Source organism: Leopardus geoffroyi, chromosome C1 (genome assembly GCF_018350155.1).
Source record: "Leopardus geoffroyi isolate Oge1 chromosome C1, O.geoffroyi_Oge1_pat1.0, whole genome shotgun sequence".
Taxonomy (NCBI): Eukaryota; Metazoa; Chordata; class Mammalia; order Carnivora; family Felidae; genus Leopardus; species Leopardus geoffroyi.
The window spans coordinates 21,062,011-21,078,374 of NC_059328.1; the positions used below are offsets into that span (position 1 = coordinate 21,062,011).

Here is a 16,364-nt window from a genome sequence, read left to right on the forward strand (position 1 = left end):
TCAAGCCTAGTTTTACTTTCAGGACATTCCTAAAACAATTAAGCTGAGAAGTCCCGCTAGAAGACTGGCTTGAGCTGTGTTTATTGATTTATCAAGGTAGACGAAAGCGAGAATGATCAGAGGTCAGTCAGTATTATGCTTTGATAACTAACACTATTTTCATTTTCAGTGACTATTCACTTAGAGCAAGCTCCTGGGCAACAGTGATCTATTCCAGGCAACTATCTACTTTTTAAAAGTATGTTACAGAGACTCTACATTTAGAGGGAATAAAAAAATTGGTGTAGGAACAGAAACAAGAGAGGTGAAATTAAGTTAAATGTCAACTTAATAAGCTAAGTATCAAATTAAATTTTGAAATGAACCTAAAGGCATATAGATTTTTGAAATAATTATTGAACTTACTTTGCAGAATACATTTGTGAGGTATAATCATTGGATGAGCGAGGGATGTAATCGGTGCATGTCATAACTGAAAGAAAGATATCACCAGGTAAAAAGTTAGAACATTCCAAAAATGAAATGAGAAAACCACATATCTCACTGTATAGTCTTTCAAATAACAGAATACAGCTTGGACATTAGAAATTGAGGAAGACTATGCAATAGAAAATACTTCTCTCTTACAGTAATGGGTTTAGAGACTTTTAGAGACAGTGAAAGAAGCCAGAATGTGGGGGGTATGGAAAAGAGCTGAAGGTTAGTTCCAGCTCATCTCTAGCTTCATCCATCACTGAGCTAAAACCATAGATGAAGCAACCTCCTAAGTGTTCACTGTATTCACAGGCAAACTTCAAAAGATCCAGATCTAAGAAACCACAATGTATTTCTTCAGCTTGTTCATTCTCTGGGTGCTTCCACTATTCTGAGTAAAAGGCCCTAAGAATGACTTGCAGGAAGACAGATTTGGGGGGAAGTACCCAGTTTTATTAGAAAACTGTTGCTAGTGCTGTGTATAATGCAGCAAAAGATGCAAGTATGCTTCTATACCACTATTTTTTCAGCTTGTAGTTAAGGCTTTAAGTTTGGCAAAGCAAAGACAGATCCGAGGAACTGATGTGATTCTCTGATGACCCATCAAGTAAAGAGACTTTCACAGCTAGTGTCCTCTTTGACCCCCATGACTTCATCTAAAATAGCTTCTGTGAAGGCTGGACCCTCATGATTTCATCTGTAAATATTCAGCTCAAGTCTGACAGGTAGCAGAATCCTATTTACTAGGCACTATTTCAGGCCATGTTGTAGACAGAATTATATGATAAAGAACTTGTACCAGGCCCCTGAACTGTCCAAGAACTTCCTTTAACATCTATAAAGGAGGCTGCTCTAATATAGGGATTAAGAGTAAACCAACTAACTTTACATCTAGCTGGGTTTCCCGAATGTCTGAAGTAAAAAGGGAACTCTGGTCATGATGAGGGGCCAATTCATGCCCAACAGTGAGACAAATCAGTATCTGTGAGTTAGGCATAAAAGATCTTGTCCACTGTCATTGTTCAAGGTCTTTAAAAATACTGGAAATTAGGGGTGCCTGGGTGGCTCAGTTGGTTGGGCATCCGACTTCAGCTCAGGTCATGATCTCGCGGTTCGTGAGTTCGAGCCCGCATCGGACTCTGTACTGACAGCTCAGAGCGTGGAGCCTGCTTCAGATTCTGTGTCTCCCCCTCTCTCTGCCCCTCCCCCGCTCGCACTCTGTTTCTGTCTCTCAAAGATGAACAAATGTTTAAAAATTTTTTAAAAAGTACTGTTGTAGATCACATTCATCCATAATCATTTTGACAAAAATGAAGGAGATCTCAATTAGGTCTAAAGTTCTTACCATCCATCACATAAAACATAATTTCATTTGAATTCTGCATAATGGTTCCTTCTCTGCTGACAAGTACTTTCAAAACCCCAACCCCTCTCCTCCTCTGATTTAATTTAATTCTCGAAGAGATTGACAAAACATCCTGGGAGATTTAGGTTCAATATTTACTTCTCTATAGAATGAATGAGGCTTTATCTTTGCTGGACTTAAGAACCATGAAAGGATTATAAACAGTCAAGGCATAAGCTGCTATAATACTAGAATAGCAGCAGTGAAGATGAGGCACAACCTTGAAATATATTCTGAAGGTAAAACTAACAGGACATTCTGATGGATTTGTATATAAGGAATGAGGAAAACAGGGGAATACAGGATAATTCCTATGTTTTCAACTTGAACAACTAGAGGGATGATGAAACCACTTCCTAAAATGGGGAAGTTTGGGACAAGAAGTTTGATAGGGGCTAAGGGAATAAAATACTTTTACACATTTTAAGTACGAATTTCCTTTCAGATATCTAAGTGGAAATCTCAAATAGGCAGTTAAATCAGGGGAGAGGTCAGACTGGAAATAAAAATTTGGAATTCATTAACAATGTATACAATATTTGTTTTATTTTTTAATGTTTATTTATTTTTGAGAGAAAGCGCAAATGAGTAGAGGAGGGACAGAGAGAGGGAGACATAAGGTCCAAAGTGGGCTCTATGCTGTCAGTGCAGAGCCCGATGTGGGGCTCAAACTCATGAACCGTCAGATCACGACCTGAGCTGAAGTCGGATGCTTAACCAACAGAGCCACCCAGGCGCCCCAACAATGTATACAATATTTAAAGCAATATAATAATGTAATGGATGAGAGGATGCAGAAAGAGAAAAGATGGTGGACTCAAAATAAATCCTGAAGCCCACCAACATTCAGAGTTCAGACAGAGGAAGAAGGGCCAAGAAAGGAGAAAGGCGGGAGGAAAAGTGGTGAGGCAGAATATGAGAAGAGAGAAACATGCACTAGAACTAGTACTCTCACAGTAACTGAAAATAACTGATGACCTTGACAAGAGCAATTTCATTGGAAGAGTGGTGACAGGAGCAAAATTTGAGAGGGCTGAAGAATTAATGGGAGACAAGAAAACAAGAAAAGGGCAATTCTAGGGGCTCCTGGGTGGCTCAGTCGGTAGAACATCCGACTTCAGCTCAGGTCATGATCTCACGGTTTGTGAGTTCAAGCCCTGCGACGGGCTCTGTGCTGACAACTCAGAGCCTGGAGCCTGCTTCGGATTCTGTGTCTCCCTCTCTCTCTGCTCCTTTCTCTCTCTCTCTCACTCTCTCTCTCTCAAAAATAAAGAAACATTAGAAAAAAATTAAAAAAAAAGAAAAAAAAAAAGGGCAACTCTTTCCAGAGGTTCCAATGGGTCATGGGACAAAGAAAAGGCATGAAACTAGTGGGGAATGCGGAACCAAAGGAAGATTCTGTTTGTGTTTTAAGACCACAGATACTGGGTCATGTCTCTTTACTGAGAGGAAGAAATAAGAAGAGAAGAAGAATGTGGGGCACCTGGGTGGCTCAGTCAGTTAACCATCCAACTCTTGATTTCGGCTCAGATCATGATCTCACAGTTCATGGGACCAAGCCCTGTACTGGGCTGTGTGCTGACAGCGTAGAGCCTGCTTGGGATTCTCTCTCTGCCCCTCCCCCACTCATGTGCACATTTTCTCTCTCAAAATAAATAAACTTAAAAAAAATGTTTAAAAGAAGAGAAGAAGAATGTGATGATACAGGAGTGGTCTTAGGGGAGGGTAAGAAGGGATTGGACACAGAGCACAAAAGGTCTTACCTCTGGAGCAAGAATACTATTTCCATTCTGATGAGAATGAAGCAAGAAAACACGGTACAAACACAGGTAGGTTTGAAGATTTGGTGGTGGAGGGATGATAAGGGAGTTTCTTGTCTGACAACTGCTATTTGCAAAGGAGCCATCAATTAAGGATGAGGAAAGGTGAGTGAGGGTATAGGTACTTTAAGAGGAAAAGAGGTGTGAATTATCAAAAGGTAAAACTCATTAGGGAAATGGGGAAATGCAATAGGATTTCTAAGCATGATGGGTGCCTACTTGAGGCGTTGTAATAAGTCAACTAGGTATATAATTTAGCCAATATTTAGCTATTTGAATACACTATGGAGAAGATGGGGAGTTATATTAAATTAGCAAGAAGGGTTAGCAAGGAGAGGCTTTGCAAGAAGGCTTAGCAAGAATAGCTCAAGAGGCAAAGTTACTGAAAGTATCTGTAATAGAATTATTATAATAAAGAGCCACAGAATATCTGCTGAGTAAAATGGGACATCAAGGCAGGCAGATATGATGATGGGTACTGATTGGATAAGTCATCTACATGGATTTTGAAATCACTAAGAACAGTAAGGGTTTGGATGGGAGAAGAAAACAAAGATCTAGTTTTTAAAGAGCAAAATGACTAGGAGTTCAGTCTAGGGTAAAAAGAAAGGTAGGGGGAGGCATAAATATAGACTTCAAAGGAACTAGAGTTTTTGAAGGAAAAAAGAGAAAAATCATTTAGAAGCAGCAAGAGATTCAACTTAATTCCTGGCCTTTGAATATAAAAGGAACAGGTTTATTTCTTGGGGATGAGTGGGACATTAAAAAAATTAGAGAGATTTTTCATTGATTAGAGCAGTTTCCCACAGAATGAACAGTTTCTCACGTGCATCAGAATCACCTAGCTATCTTCTTGAAAATATAGATTCCCATCCACATCAGATCTATTGAATGTAATAATCTATGAAAATGAGGCTGGAATTCTACACTACAAATAAGCACTCCAGATGATTCTTAAGTATGCTAAAAGTTTGAGAACCACTAGAATAATATATACAACTCGACATATCATTTTCTAATATATGGAAGTATATAAGGTTAAGCATAACTGTTAAGAGAAGAAACATCCCCTAAACAAGTATCTTTTTAAAGAATACAATAAAGAATACAAATTTATTCTTTTAAAGTGTGTGGTAAAATATGGAGGGGCAATGAGATTTAATTTCAGGGAGCACTATTTGCCCTATGGAGGCAATCTGGAGGAGTATGTGGGTATGCCAGAGAAACTTACATCTCTGCAAGAATAAATCAGAACACTCTACAAACTTTTGTCCATGCATGAATGCATCTGTTCTATCAGAGAAAGTAGGCTGGTAAGTGGAGGATGTATCTTACTGAGCTGGATCTCCCTTAGGGCCCACTATCAATCTCAGGTTCTGAGGGGATTACTTTTCTTTTTTGGCATAAATTGACAGGTAGAATCATTTGGTTATTAGAAAGGTGGAAAAACATCAAAGCCTCCAGAAGAGCAGTCAGAGGTTGGCCTACAAACTTTTCTGATGGTAAGGCATATTACCTATAGAACATCCAACTTCTTTTTTTTTTTTTTTTAATTTTTTTTAATGTTTATTTATTTTTGAGACAGAGAGAGACAGAGCATGAACGGGGGATGGGCAGAGAGAGGGGGAGACACAGAGTCCGAAGCAGGCTCCAGACTGAGCTGTCAGCATAGAGCCCAACGCAGGGCTTGAACTCAAAGACCGTGAGATCATGACCTGAGCCGAAGTTGGAGGCTCACCCAACTGAGCCACCCAGGCGCCCCAAGAACATCCAACTTCAAAACAAAAATAAAGTCAAGTGTGACTCCTCAGGTAAGTGGATTCCATGCGATTTTGTCCCTCAGCTGGTATGTCAATAAAGTTTATATGGGAGCACGGGGATGAACACACACACACACACGGAAAGGAAAGGCTTCTGTACATATGGGACAAAAAAGGCAGTCAGTGAAAACCAATTATAAAAGAACAGCATTACCTATAGGAATACCTCTTCCATCATGCACAGAATATAGTACTTACTTTCCTCTGACATGGTAAGGTTTGAAGCAAGGCTTGAAGTTTCAGGTTTCTGATCACTGACTTCAGGGCTGCTCACTTGACTGAGAGAACCAAAATGAATACATTAGTCCCTCATGGACTTGCTGCATTGCTTAAAGTGATTACATCAAACCCATTTCTTCCTAGGCTATACAAGTAAGAGGCAAAGTAAGTCTTCCTCATGGTATTATTATTATTGGTTTTAGCAGCTACCTGAAGAGCTAGGGTCAAGGGTAGTGTACCCTCAGCATGTGACTGTTCTTTCTCATATCACTAGACCCCTTCCGCTTTCATATCATTCAGAAATTCTAGCTAAGTTATAGGCAAGTCAGAGTTTTTCTAAAGACCATGTGGTAGGGAAAAAAAAAAAAAAAACACCTCCACAACACTTAAAACTGCACTGTTGCTTTGTTTCCAAAGTTCCACAGGGAAGTAGAGAGATGTCTGATTTCAGAAAGTGATTCTCATAATCACTTGAAAAGTTTTTTCAAATTACATATGCTTGCTTCCCAGAAGGGGATTCTGAACCTTAAAATGGCTCATTCTGCTATATTTTTCTTCTCTAATTAAAAAATGTTTTTCTAGGGGCGCCTGGGTGGCGCAGTCGGTTAAGCGTCCGACTTCAGTCAGGACGATCTCGCGGTCCGTGAGTTCGAGCCCCGCATCAGGCTCTGGGCTGATGGCTCAGAGCCTGGAGCCTGTTTCCGATTCTGTGTCTCCCTCTCTCTCTGCCCCTCCCCCGTTCATGCTCTGTCTCTCTCTGTCCCAAAAATAAATAAACGTTGAAAAAAAAAAAATAAAAAAAAATAAAAAAAATGTTTTTCTAAATTTGTTATCATATCCCAGACAGAACAATACCTTTTTTTTTTTTTTAAGTTATAAGGGAAATTCAGAGAAATTGCAAAAGGTAAATCACATAAACTGGGAGAACAAGTCATTATGTCACACACTTTAATGTTGGCAAGATTCTCACTGGAATTCTGGAATGGAGATTTTACTAACTAACTCCCTCTTCCTTCTACTTTACTTTCCACTCTTTAGTTATTCCCTCAACTACCAGGTTAGCATAATGATTAAGACTACAGATTCTAGAGCCACACTGCTTGCGTTCATATTCCACTCTGCCAAAACTAGCTTAATGACTTTGGGAACTTCTTTGCACTCCAGTTTCAACTGTCAAAGAGGGATAATAATAGAGCCTAACTCATAGGGTAGTTGTAGGGATTAATTAGTTAATATATAAAAAGTACTGAGAGACTAGAACACAGACAATTTAACTGTAGCCATTATTATTATATTACAACTTCTCCCCAGCCCAGGCATCCTTTCCATATTCATGTTTCCTAGAAAGAAATCCACTTTGCTATTCTACACTCTAGGGAGAAGTAGAGGACACTGTACAAGAGGCTCCATATATCTGGAAAGGTAAGACTGACTAATAAAAAACAAGAATAGTTTCTACGCAGCAAAACTTCTAAAATAAACGTTATTTATATTAAAAATACACAGCATCAAAATTTTTAATGTTTATTTATTTTTGAGAGAGAGAAAAAGAGAGAGAGAGAGAGAGAGAGAGAGAGAGAGAGAGAGAATGAGTGGGGAAGGGGCAGAGAGAGAGGGAGACAGAGAATCCAAAGCAGGTTCTGCACTGTCAGCAGAGAGCCCAGTGCAGGGCCTGAACTCACAAACCATGAGATCATGATTTGAGCTGAAGTCAGATGCTCTACCGACTGAGCCACATGGACACCACCACAGCATCAAAATTCTTAAGGCTCTCATTCTTTTCTGAATGGACCACTAATATTCAAGTGTAATATCAATATAGTTTTTTTTTCCTGGTATATTCTGAATGTTCAAACAACTTTTCCTCAAATGTAATTAACTTTTTATTTATTTTTAAAAATTTTTAAATGTTTATTTATATTTAAGAGAGAGAGAGAGAGAGACAGAGAGCAAGCAGGGGAGGGGCAGAGAGAGGGGGAGACAGAATCCAAAGCAGGCTCCAAGCTCTGAGCTGTCAGCAGGGATGAAACCAAGAGTCGGATGCCCAATTGGACTGAACCACCCAGGTGCCCCTAGTACTTTGTTAAACATTTAAAATTTTAGATCTAGGGGCGCCTGGGTGGTTCAGTAGGTTAAGTGTCCGACTTTGGCCCAGGTCATGATCTTGCAGTCTGTGAGTTCGAGCCCCACATGGGGCTCTGTGCTGACAGCTTGGAGCCTGGAGCCTGCTTCTGATTCTGTATCTCCCTCCACTTGCACTCTGTCTGTCCCTCTCAAAAATAAACATTAAAAATTTTTTAAAAATAAATAAAATTATTCAATCTAGAAAAATTATGTACTATCTCAACATTTATTTTCACAGTTATATAAACATAAATTTTGCTTAATAGTTGTGCATGGTGGAAAAAAAAAGATGTTCTCAAATAAAAGGACTTCTCCCTCTAAAAAGCAAAAACACCCAAACTCTTCAAAAAGTGAGGAGCATCACAAATGCTTGATTCTTATTCAGTAGAACTCTTGTCAATAATCAACACAGGGGCACTTGGATGGCTCAGTTGGTTAAGCATCCGACTCTGGTTTTGGCTCAGGCCATGATCTCATGGTTCATGGGTTCGAGCCCCATGTCAGGTTCCATGCTCATTCTCTCTCTGCTCATTCCTCTCTCTCTGCTCATTCCCTTCTCTCTCTCACTCTCTCTGATAAATAATCAACACAATCAACCAATAATGAATAAACAAAATTAGGTTTGGACGTACAATGGAATATTATTCAGCCTTAAAAAGGAAGGAAATCCTAACACATGCTATGACATAAATGAACCCTGAAGACACTGCACTAAATAAAACAAGCCAGTCACATAAAGACAAATACTGTCTGATTCCACTAAAAGGAGGTACTCAGAGTAGTCAAAATCACAGAGACAGAAAGTAGAACAGTGATTGCCAGGAGTTGGGAGAACAGGGAAATGGGGAACTATTATTTAATGAATACAGAGTTTCAGTTTAGGAAGATGAAAAAAGTTCTAGAGATGGATGGTGGTGATGGTTGCACAACAATGTGAATATAATAATGCCGCTGATTTATACACTTAAAAATGAATGAATGGTGAAGTTTATGTTATATATATTTTATCATAATAAAGAAACTGAAGGAGAGAGAAGGGATAATTATAGGAAAAGACAAAGGTGGTAGGTTCCATAATATAACTGGAAGGATCAGCCTTAGATATAAGCAGAGGAATTAACTTCAGAGGATAGGGTAAAAGAGAATATTGTAGAGAAGCAGATAAATGGGTAGATGTGGTGACAGACAAATGAGACAGTTTCTATCTAAATGTTTCTAAGTTCTCTTTGAATTAGGGAGCAAGGTCCCCAGCTGGGTAAATGGGAGCAAAGGGCAAGAAAGATGAAAGGAAGGGGATGAGGCAGGAGGCAAGGAGGAAGGGGGGGAGGGAAAGAAAGATGATTTTACAGCCTAGGATAAAACACACTAGGAAGGGTGGCTGGACCACCAGGAGTGCTTAAGTGCCTGTTTGCGATGTAATCATAAATGAAAACAGTTTTGTGTTTTTCTCTGACAATGTTCAGGTGACTGGAAGTAAGAATGGAATAGGTGACCAGGTGGTCTACCCAGGGTTGTGGTTTTGCTAAGGAAGCATGACACAGGGGAAAAGGAGAACAAGGTAGAAATGTTTGCAAGGGACTGATTAATAGATCTTATAATTTAAAAAGCGTAAGAAAAATATTGAAATCTTTGTGGGAAGCGTCAATGGCTAAGAGTGAAAATATGATAGCTCATTTAACGGAAAATGTACAGGAAGATATCACATGGCTAGTGCGGCAGTAGTGGAAATGAGCTGGAATGGAGTGTGTGGTACTAAAAGAGTAGGATTCTGGAAGTTCAGATGTTAGAGGTGGTGCAGTTACTGGTTCATAGACAAACAGAAGTAAGGACTGTGGAAAACTGAAAACTCTGGTGTTGTGGAAGCCGGAGTATGAGGGGCAAAGAAGCTGTCTCTTATCGACAGGGAGTGGAGCTAATGATTAAGGCATCCCATGTCCATTTAGTGATTAATGCCAAATCCTTTGGATTTCCCTTATTTCTGCTTCTTTTTCCCATTTTGTACCCTGTACATCTGACTGAAGAATGTTCACCATCATGTCTCTTCCGTATATTGCAGGACCTGATAGATAACATGAGTTCAGTACATATTCCTAAACAAATAATGAATGAATAAGACAAAAATCAGCACTTATTTGTTTCAAGGACAAACCAGTGGAAGGATATTTTCACCTTAAACTAAATAATTTCAAAACCTAAAGACTGATGCTAAAATTCAAAACTAGAGTAGTCAACCCAAAATGTACCCATATACTTATAAATAGCAGGTGAAAAAAAACTAAGTAGATCATTAAAAAGAAATTCAACTTTTCATACCTTAAAGTTTGCTCTCCTGATTCCTGCATCTTGGCTTTTTTCACCTGCAAAAATAAATATACAAAGGCATCAATATAGTGCTCTGTTTCTGAAATCATCTACCTATTCAAATGGCAGGCTGATATTAACTAATAATTTACAGGGTAACTATTTCATTTTGTTTTGTTTACATTTATTTAATTAACCTTTGTTATATTTTAGAGTTAGAGATGGGCTTCTTTGTTTTTCACATGAGCTCTTTCTTTTCAATGAAAAAATTGTTTTTCAGATTCAAGGTAAAATGTTTACCAGGATTTTTACTCAAGGTACAATGTTTACCAGTATCCAAACTTGGGTACAAATTAGTTGGTTTTAAATTTTAACAGACTCACAATTATATTATCAAACAGTAAGTATGGCATATTCAACAACATCAACTCATTTATTACTTTATGAAACAGAAATGTCTTTATACTTAAATTACATGCCAAAAATAAAAATAAATTCTTATCAGGTTATGAGTAATTTAAAAAATATTCTGTATGCTATTCTGTTTTATTCCAGATTTTCATCTTTTTCTAATTCATTCTGAGGTAAAAGCATTTCCACTGAAACAGTTTAAGAATCCCAAACAGAAGATCAACAACATTTAACAGTACCAGTGGATTTCCTTGCTTTCATATATATTACAAAGAATCTGATTCTAGAGTTCTCTGATTAGAATAACTAGTCACAGTAGAAACATGCTTAGTATGCTTAGCCATACAAAATTACAAAATTATGGATTGAGAGTATCTCAAGCTAATAAAAAGCTGAAAATCTACTAAATAATTTTAAACAAAAATATCAGGTGGGAATATAGCTATTTAGTATGATTAAATTTAACATTTCAGACATTGTTTGCCTTGATTTGGGCAATTATGTCCCCCTGTAAATCAGAGATAGGAAGCATCTGCTGCCTGGCATTCCAAGCAGGTAAACTAACTCAAAAAAATACAGACAGATATTACAAAAGTATGGGTTGAAACAGTACAATCCAGAAACCGAATGTAAAATAGTGTAGCTACTTTGGAAAAGTTTAGTAGTTCCTCAAGGGATTAAATACAGAGTTACCATATAATCCAGCAATTTGACTCCTAGCTATATAACCAAAAACCAAAAAAACAAACAAACACACACACACAAAAAAAAGGAAAAAGAAAAAAAAAAAAGAAAGAAAACATATGTCCAGGAATGTTCCTAACATCATTATTCAAAATAGCCAAAAAGTGAAAACAACCCCAATGCTCATGAATGAACAGATAAATGGATAAATAAAATGTTAAAATAATGATAAATAAAACAATGAATGATAAATAAAATAAATTCATACAGTATTATTCAGCAATAAAAGGGAATGAAGTACTGGTACATAATATATGCTACAATGTAAATGAACCCTGAAAAGATTATGCTAAGTGGAGAACGCCAGTCACAAAGAACTACATAATGTATGATTCCATTTACGTGAAATGTCTACAAACAGGCAAATTTTTAGACAGAAGTTAGATCAGTAGTTACCTAGGGCTGCAGGGGATGGGGGAGTTGGGGGGTGGCTGCCAATGGGTATGGAGTTTCTTTTTGGAATGATGAAAATGTTTTAAAATTGATTCTAGTGATGACTAAAAAACATTGCGAATATATTAAAAACCACTACTTTAAAATGGATATGTCAATTTTTTCTCAAAGCTTTTATTTTAAAAAAACGATATAATCTTACGGGCATATTATAACTGAAGATAACATAAAAAAAAAAAAAAAAGAACCAATGGCAAATTTGTGAAATCAGGGTTCTATTTGTACCTCTGCTAAAAAAAAAAAAAAAAAAAAAAAAAAAATCATTCCTTAAAGGAAAGGAAATATCCATGTTTTGTTTCAAGCATTTCCTTACTCTGATTTTTCAGATGATCAAGGCTGGCTTTGCACTGATGTCTCTAAGTTTTAGGCTTATGGTATAAAACTGCTATTAGTCTGGAGGAACAGAACTCATTTGAAAGAAGTTAGGTACTTGCTTATAAATATGGGAATGAAAACATTTTTAAACTTTGAGGTATGCTATCCTTTACCTAAGTTTATCCTCCTTGATAAAGAAGACACAAAAGAAATCAGGGTGTTGAGTCAAGAAGTTCTCTCTTCACCACCTGTTCTACCTCTTCTTCTCCTTCCCCTCCAAGTCCAAAACACAATTTTAAAGTCCTTTTTATTGTTCTCAAAAATGGTTCCCAAGCTACACTCCTGTTCTACATCCTAGCCTGGAGAGTATACTATGGTTATAAAGCATTTGCCACTTGTGTTGTCTACAGTAAGCATTAGTAATTTCCTTTTAACATTTTAATACAAAAGGCATACATGCTCTTATTTTTAAAAATTCAAACCATTCAGATATGTATAAAATAGAAAAGACTTCATTCTGCCTCATTCCTCCATGAAATAATCAGTATTAAGTTTGCTGTATATTCTTCTAAAATTTTTCCTATGCATGTAGGTCCTTTCAAAACTTGAATTCAGAGGGCACCCCTGATAGCCATAAAAGCAGGTATTTTTATGTGCTTCCAGCTTAGCAGGGACAATCTTGGTTTATACCTCTTATCCCAGAGCTAAGTCTGTTTAGTGTCCCCTTTACTCTTCAAAAGAGTTCCAGTTTGGACAATAATACAACTGTTTCAGAGTATTTGAAAAAGATAAAGACTGGGGGTCAAGGAAGGGGAAAGACAATAATTTCAAGGTAACTGGTGAACACAGAGTGAACCATTTCCAAATGCAGAAGACTTAGGATTGATCAGCAATAATCAATTGACAGAAAACCCAAAGCTAAAATTTATGTTGCACTGTCAACAATGACCTGAATATAGCTTAAGACAGGGCAAGTAATTAGTAAAGAAACAAGAAAGGGATAATTCAGCAGGAAAGAGACAAGAAGAGATAGTGAGATTAAAATAATTCTTGTAATAATGTTACTAGTAACATCTATATATACAAGTAACAGTAGGGTTAAAACTCTTGGTTTTATTTATCATCATTAACTTGGAATAGAATCATTCTTTCTACTCAAATTTTAGACCTCTACTACAGCCTGTGAAGACTTGTTTTTCTCTTCAAAGTATAACATTTACTCTTTCCATTCTAATTATTTTGAACAGTTCTTAAATATTCTGTGTTTTCTCAGATTCTGTATTTGTCCATTTGGCAGCCATTAGTCACAGGGCTAAACTAAGGACCAAGCTGTGTACATCTTCCCTGTGATCCAGGGCCCATACTCTGATCCATCTCCTTTATCCAACTTACACACCAAGCCAATACTTCCCCTGCCCTGAGTCACCCCAGAGCCAGACACCAGCACCCAGTAACATCCTTGATACCCCAAAAGCCCTTGGAATTATTCAGACTACACAAACCTAAATCGTTTACCCTGCCTTGCCTTGCCTCTGGAAACTCCAATAATGGCTATGGCCTATGCTTTCCCCTAGCTCCTTTTTGCCTCCTGACATTGGTGCCTCCCCCTGTGGCCCTGTGTGACGTGCCATGCCTTTCACTTTTAAGGACATTAAGCTTTTCCTTCAATGGCACTGACTTCCCTGTGTTATCACTCAGTTACCGTTAAAAATTAAGACCCACGGGGCGCCTGGGTGGCTTAGTCAGTTAAGCCTCCGACTTTGGTTCAGGCCATGATCTCATGGTTTGTGTGTTCAAGCCCTGCGTCGGGCTCTGCGATGACACTGCAGAGCCTGCTTGGGATTTTCTCTCTCTCCCTCTCTCTATCCCTCTCCCACTTGTTTTCTCTCTCTCTCTCTCTCTACATATATATATATATATATATATATATATATATATATACACCTCTAATTAAGATAAGATAAGATAAAAATAAAAATAAAAATAAAAATAAAAATAAAAATAAAAATAAAAATAAAAGTTAAGGCCCAGGAACAAATCAATAAAAAAATGATGCTCTGTGACAATCACCATTTATAGTCAGCAGAAAATGTTTTTAAAATGGTTTCATTTCTCACCTTCTTAAGTAACAAACAGGTTTTGGACATCATGTTATAGAAACTGAATAGAAGAGCAAGGAAATAAAGCAGAGTAGAAAAGACAACTCACCAGCGGGTCAGCCTCACAATTCTACTTTAAATACATAAGGGTTACTAACAACAATACCCATTTCAACAGTATGTCAACACATAAGTCTTTTGAAACTAGACCTCTTGACCAGACTTCTTACTACATTAAAAACTCAATGCCATCATTTTCTTTGGTACATTTAATGTCTCTTACCCAGCTATTTGTTCTCACAGTACATATCCTAGGAACACTGCTGAGGATGATTTTTAATTCTACCATTTCCTTGATTATCGATGTCCCAACAGGGATAAGGGATGACATTTCAAATGTCTCAAGGTCATTTTACCAATTGCTATATCTTTTTGGTTTTATACTTGCCTTAAGTGAGAGGGCTAAAAGAAAAATGGCAAAGTAATCATCAGTATGTACTTCTCAACATAAAGAAAATATTAAAAATGTATTAAAGGACTTCTTGTGAGCACATGTCCATCTTTCTGTGATATAAAGAATACATCTGGAACATGAAAAACATACCCTATTACCTGCTTTCAAAATTCAAATTTTTCTAAGCTGGATTTTCATAAAGGTAAACATGTATCATTCTGCATTCTTCCTTAATATAAAATGCAAGAGGCTCATTCAGGATAGTAAACTGACTCAGCATTTATCTAACTTCAGAAAAATCTCAACACAAAAGAAAAACATCCTTTAATACAAAAGTATCTACGAGAATGATTACTATTGCCTTTCCTTATTTATTTATTATTTATTTATTTATTTATTTATTTATTTATTTTGCTTTTTTAAATGCTAAGGGTCAAAACACAGAAAGACCAAAATATACAAACAAACAAAAGGCCACAACAAGGCAATAAATCTGTATCACTTGAGGACATTTAAAATTATTTTATTTATTTATGTTAAATATTTAAAAGAAATTAAGAATCTAACCTAGACTCTAGGGTCTTATCTATTTTTTATCTACTTTTTAAAATAAGTATTTTAGTATTTAAAAATACTTACCTATTTTTAACAATTAGTAATCAAATTATACTTTCTTCAACTACTACTACTTTTTAAAAACTTAATTTAGAAAAATTTAGGTAAAGATAAAAAGTACGTTTTCTGGCACAAATGATAATATATACTGTTTTACTGGTAAATAGACATCCTCTTTTATTTTCTAAAAACTGTAAGGATAGCAATTGTTGGGTTTTTTTAATGGCATTTGCAAATACAGTACTTTTTTAATTTTTATTTTTTAATGTTTATTCTTTTTTGAAAGACAGAGACAGAGCACAAGTAGGGGTGGGGTGGAGAGAGAGGGGGACACAGAATCTGAAGCAGGCTCCAGGTTCTGAGCTGTCAGCACAGAGCCGAACACAGGGCTCGAACTCATGTACCGCAAGATCATAACCTGAGCCAGAGTCAGACGCTTAACCGACTGAGCCATCCAGGCGCCCATGCAATACTCAGTTTGTAATACTGAATTTTCTAAGCAGACTCCCAGGTATTAACAAAATGTGAATTAAAGGACACGAAATTGTTTTCTTAGAAGGAAAGTATTAAGAAGTCTCTTCCTTATTTTTATTTCTAATTTGGAATCTGCAGTATAACTGAGTGATCTTTAAAATCTCTTAAGATTAGCTTTTCTATAAAGAACTTTAAATTGTTAAAGGAAATACTTACTGGTTGTTCTGGTAAATCTTGCTCTTCTTCCATGAGGACCAATATTTCTTTCTTACACTTATGTGACTGGATTGCAAGTGTCTGTCAAGCAGTCTTCACAGTCTATTTAAAAAAGAGGGGGGATCCAAAGCTTTATGTCCTCTTTTATCATTGAAGCCATCAGATAATAGTTTTTTTAATTTTTGTTACCTCAAGCTTTCTACGTGAGTCCCAATCTCAAAATCTCAAACCTGCACGTGGCTTTTCCGAACTGACATGCTGTACCAAGTCAAGACAGGTATACCCAATGACCTTTATACTGCATCGCAAAAGCCAACACGTGGAAGCCCTTCTGGTTTACTTAAAACGTGGTTACTATAGTGCCCAATGCATTAAACATTTTATAATGACAGCTGTGTGCAGATAACTAAAACATTATTT

At 36.9% G+C, this 16,364-nt stretch overlaps 1 protein-coding gene across 3 annotated transcripts in view; it reads right to left on the reverse strand.

The window, feature by feature from the left end:
• The window catches only part of EYA3 (EYA transcriptional coactivator and phosphatase 3), a 103,267-nt gene that overhangs the window by 53,900 nt on the left and 33,003 nt on the right, over window positions 1–16,364 (reverse strand). For all 3 annotated transcript variants that reach the window (XM_045476289.1, XM_045476290.1, XM_045476288.1), the window contains exons 2-5: window positions 15,945–16,046; window positions 10,176–10,219; window positions 5,718–5,797; window positions 406–472 (exon numbers count right to left, since the gene is read on the reverse strand). In XM_045476289.1, the coding sequence (XP_045332245.1) occupies window positions 406–472; window positions 5,718–5,797; window positions 10,176–10,219; window positions 15,945–15,977 (224 nt within the window). In that variant the 5' untranslated portion in view covers window positions 15,978–16,046. The remainder of the gene's footprint in view (window positions 1–405; window positions 473–5,717; window positions 5,798–10,175; window positions 10,220–15,944; window positions 16,047–16,364) is intronic.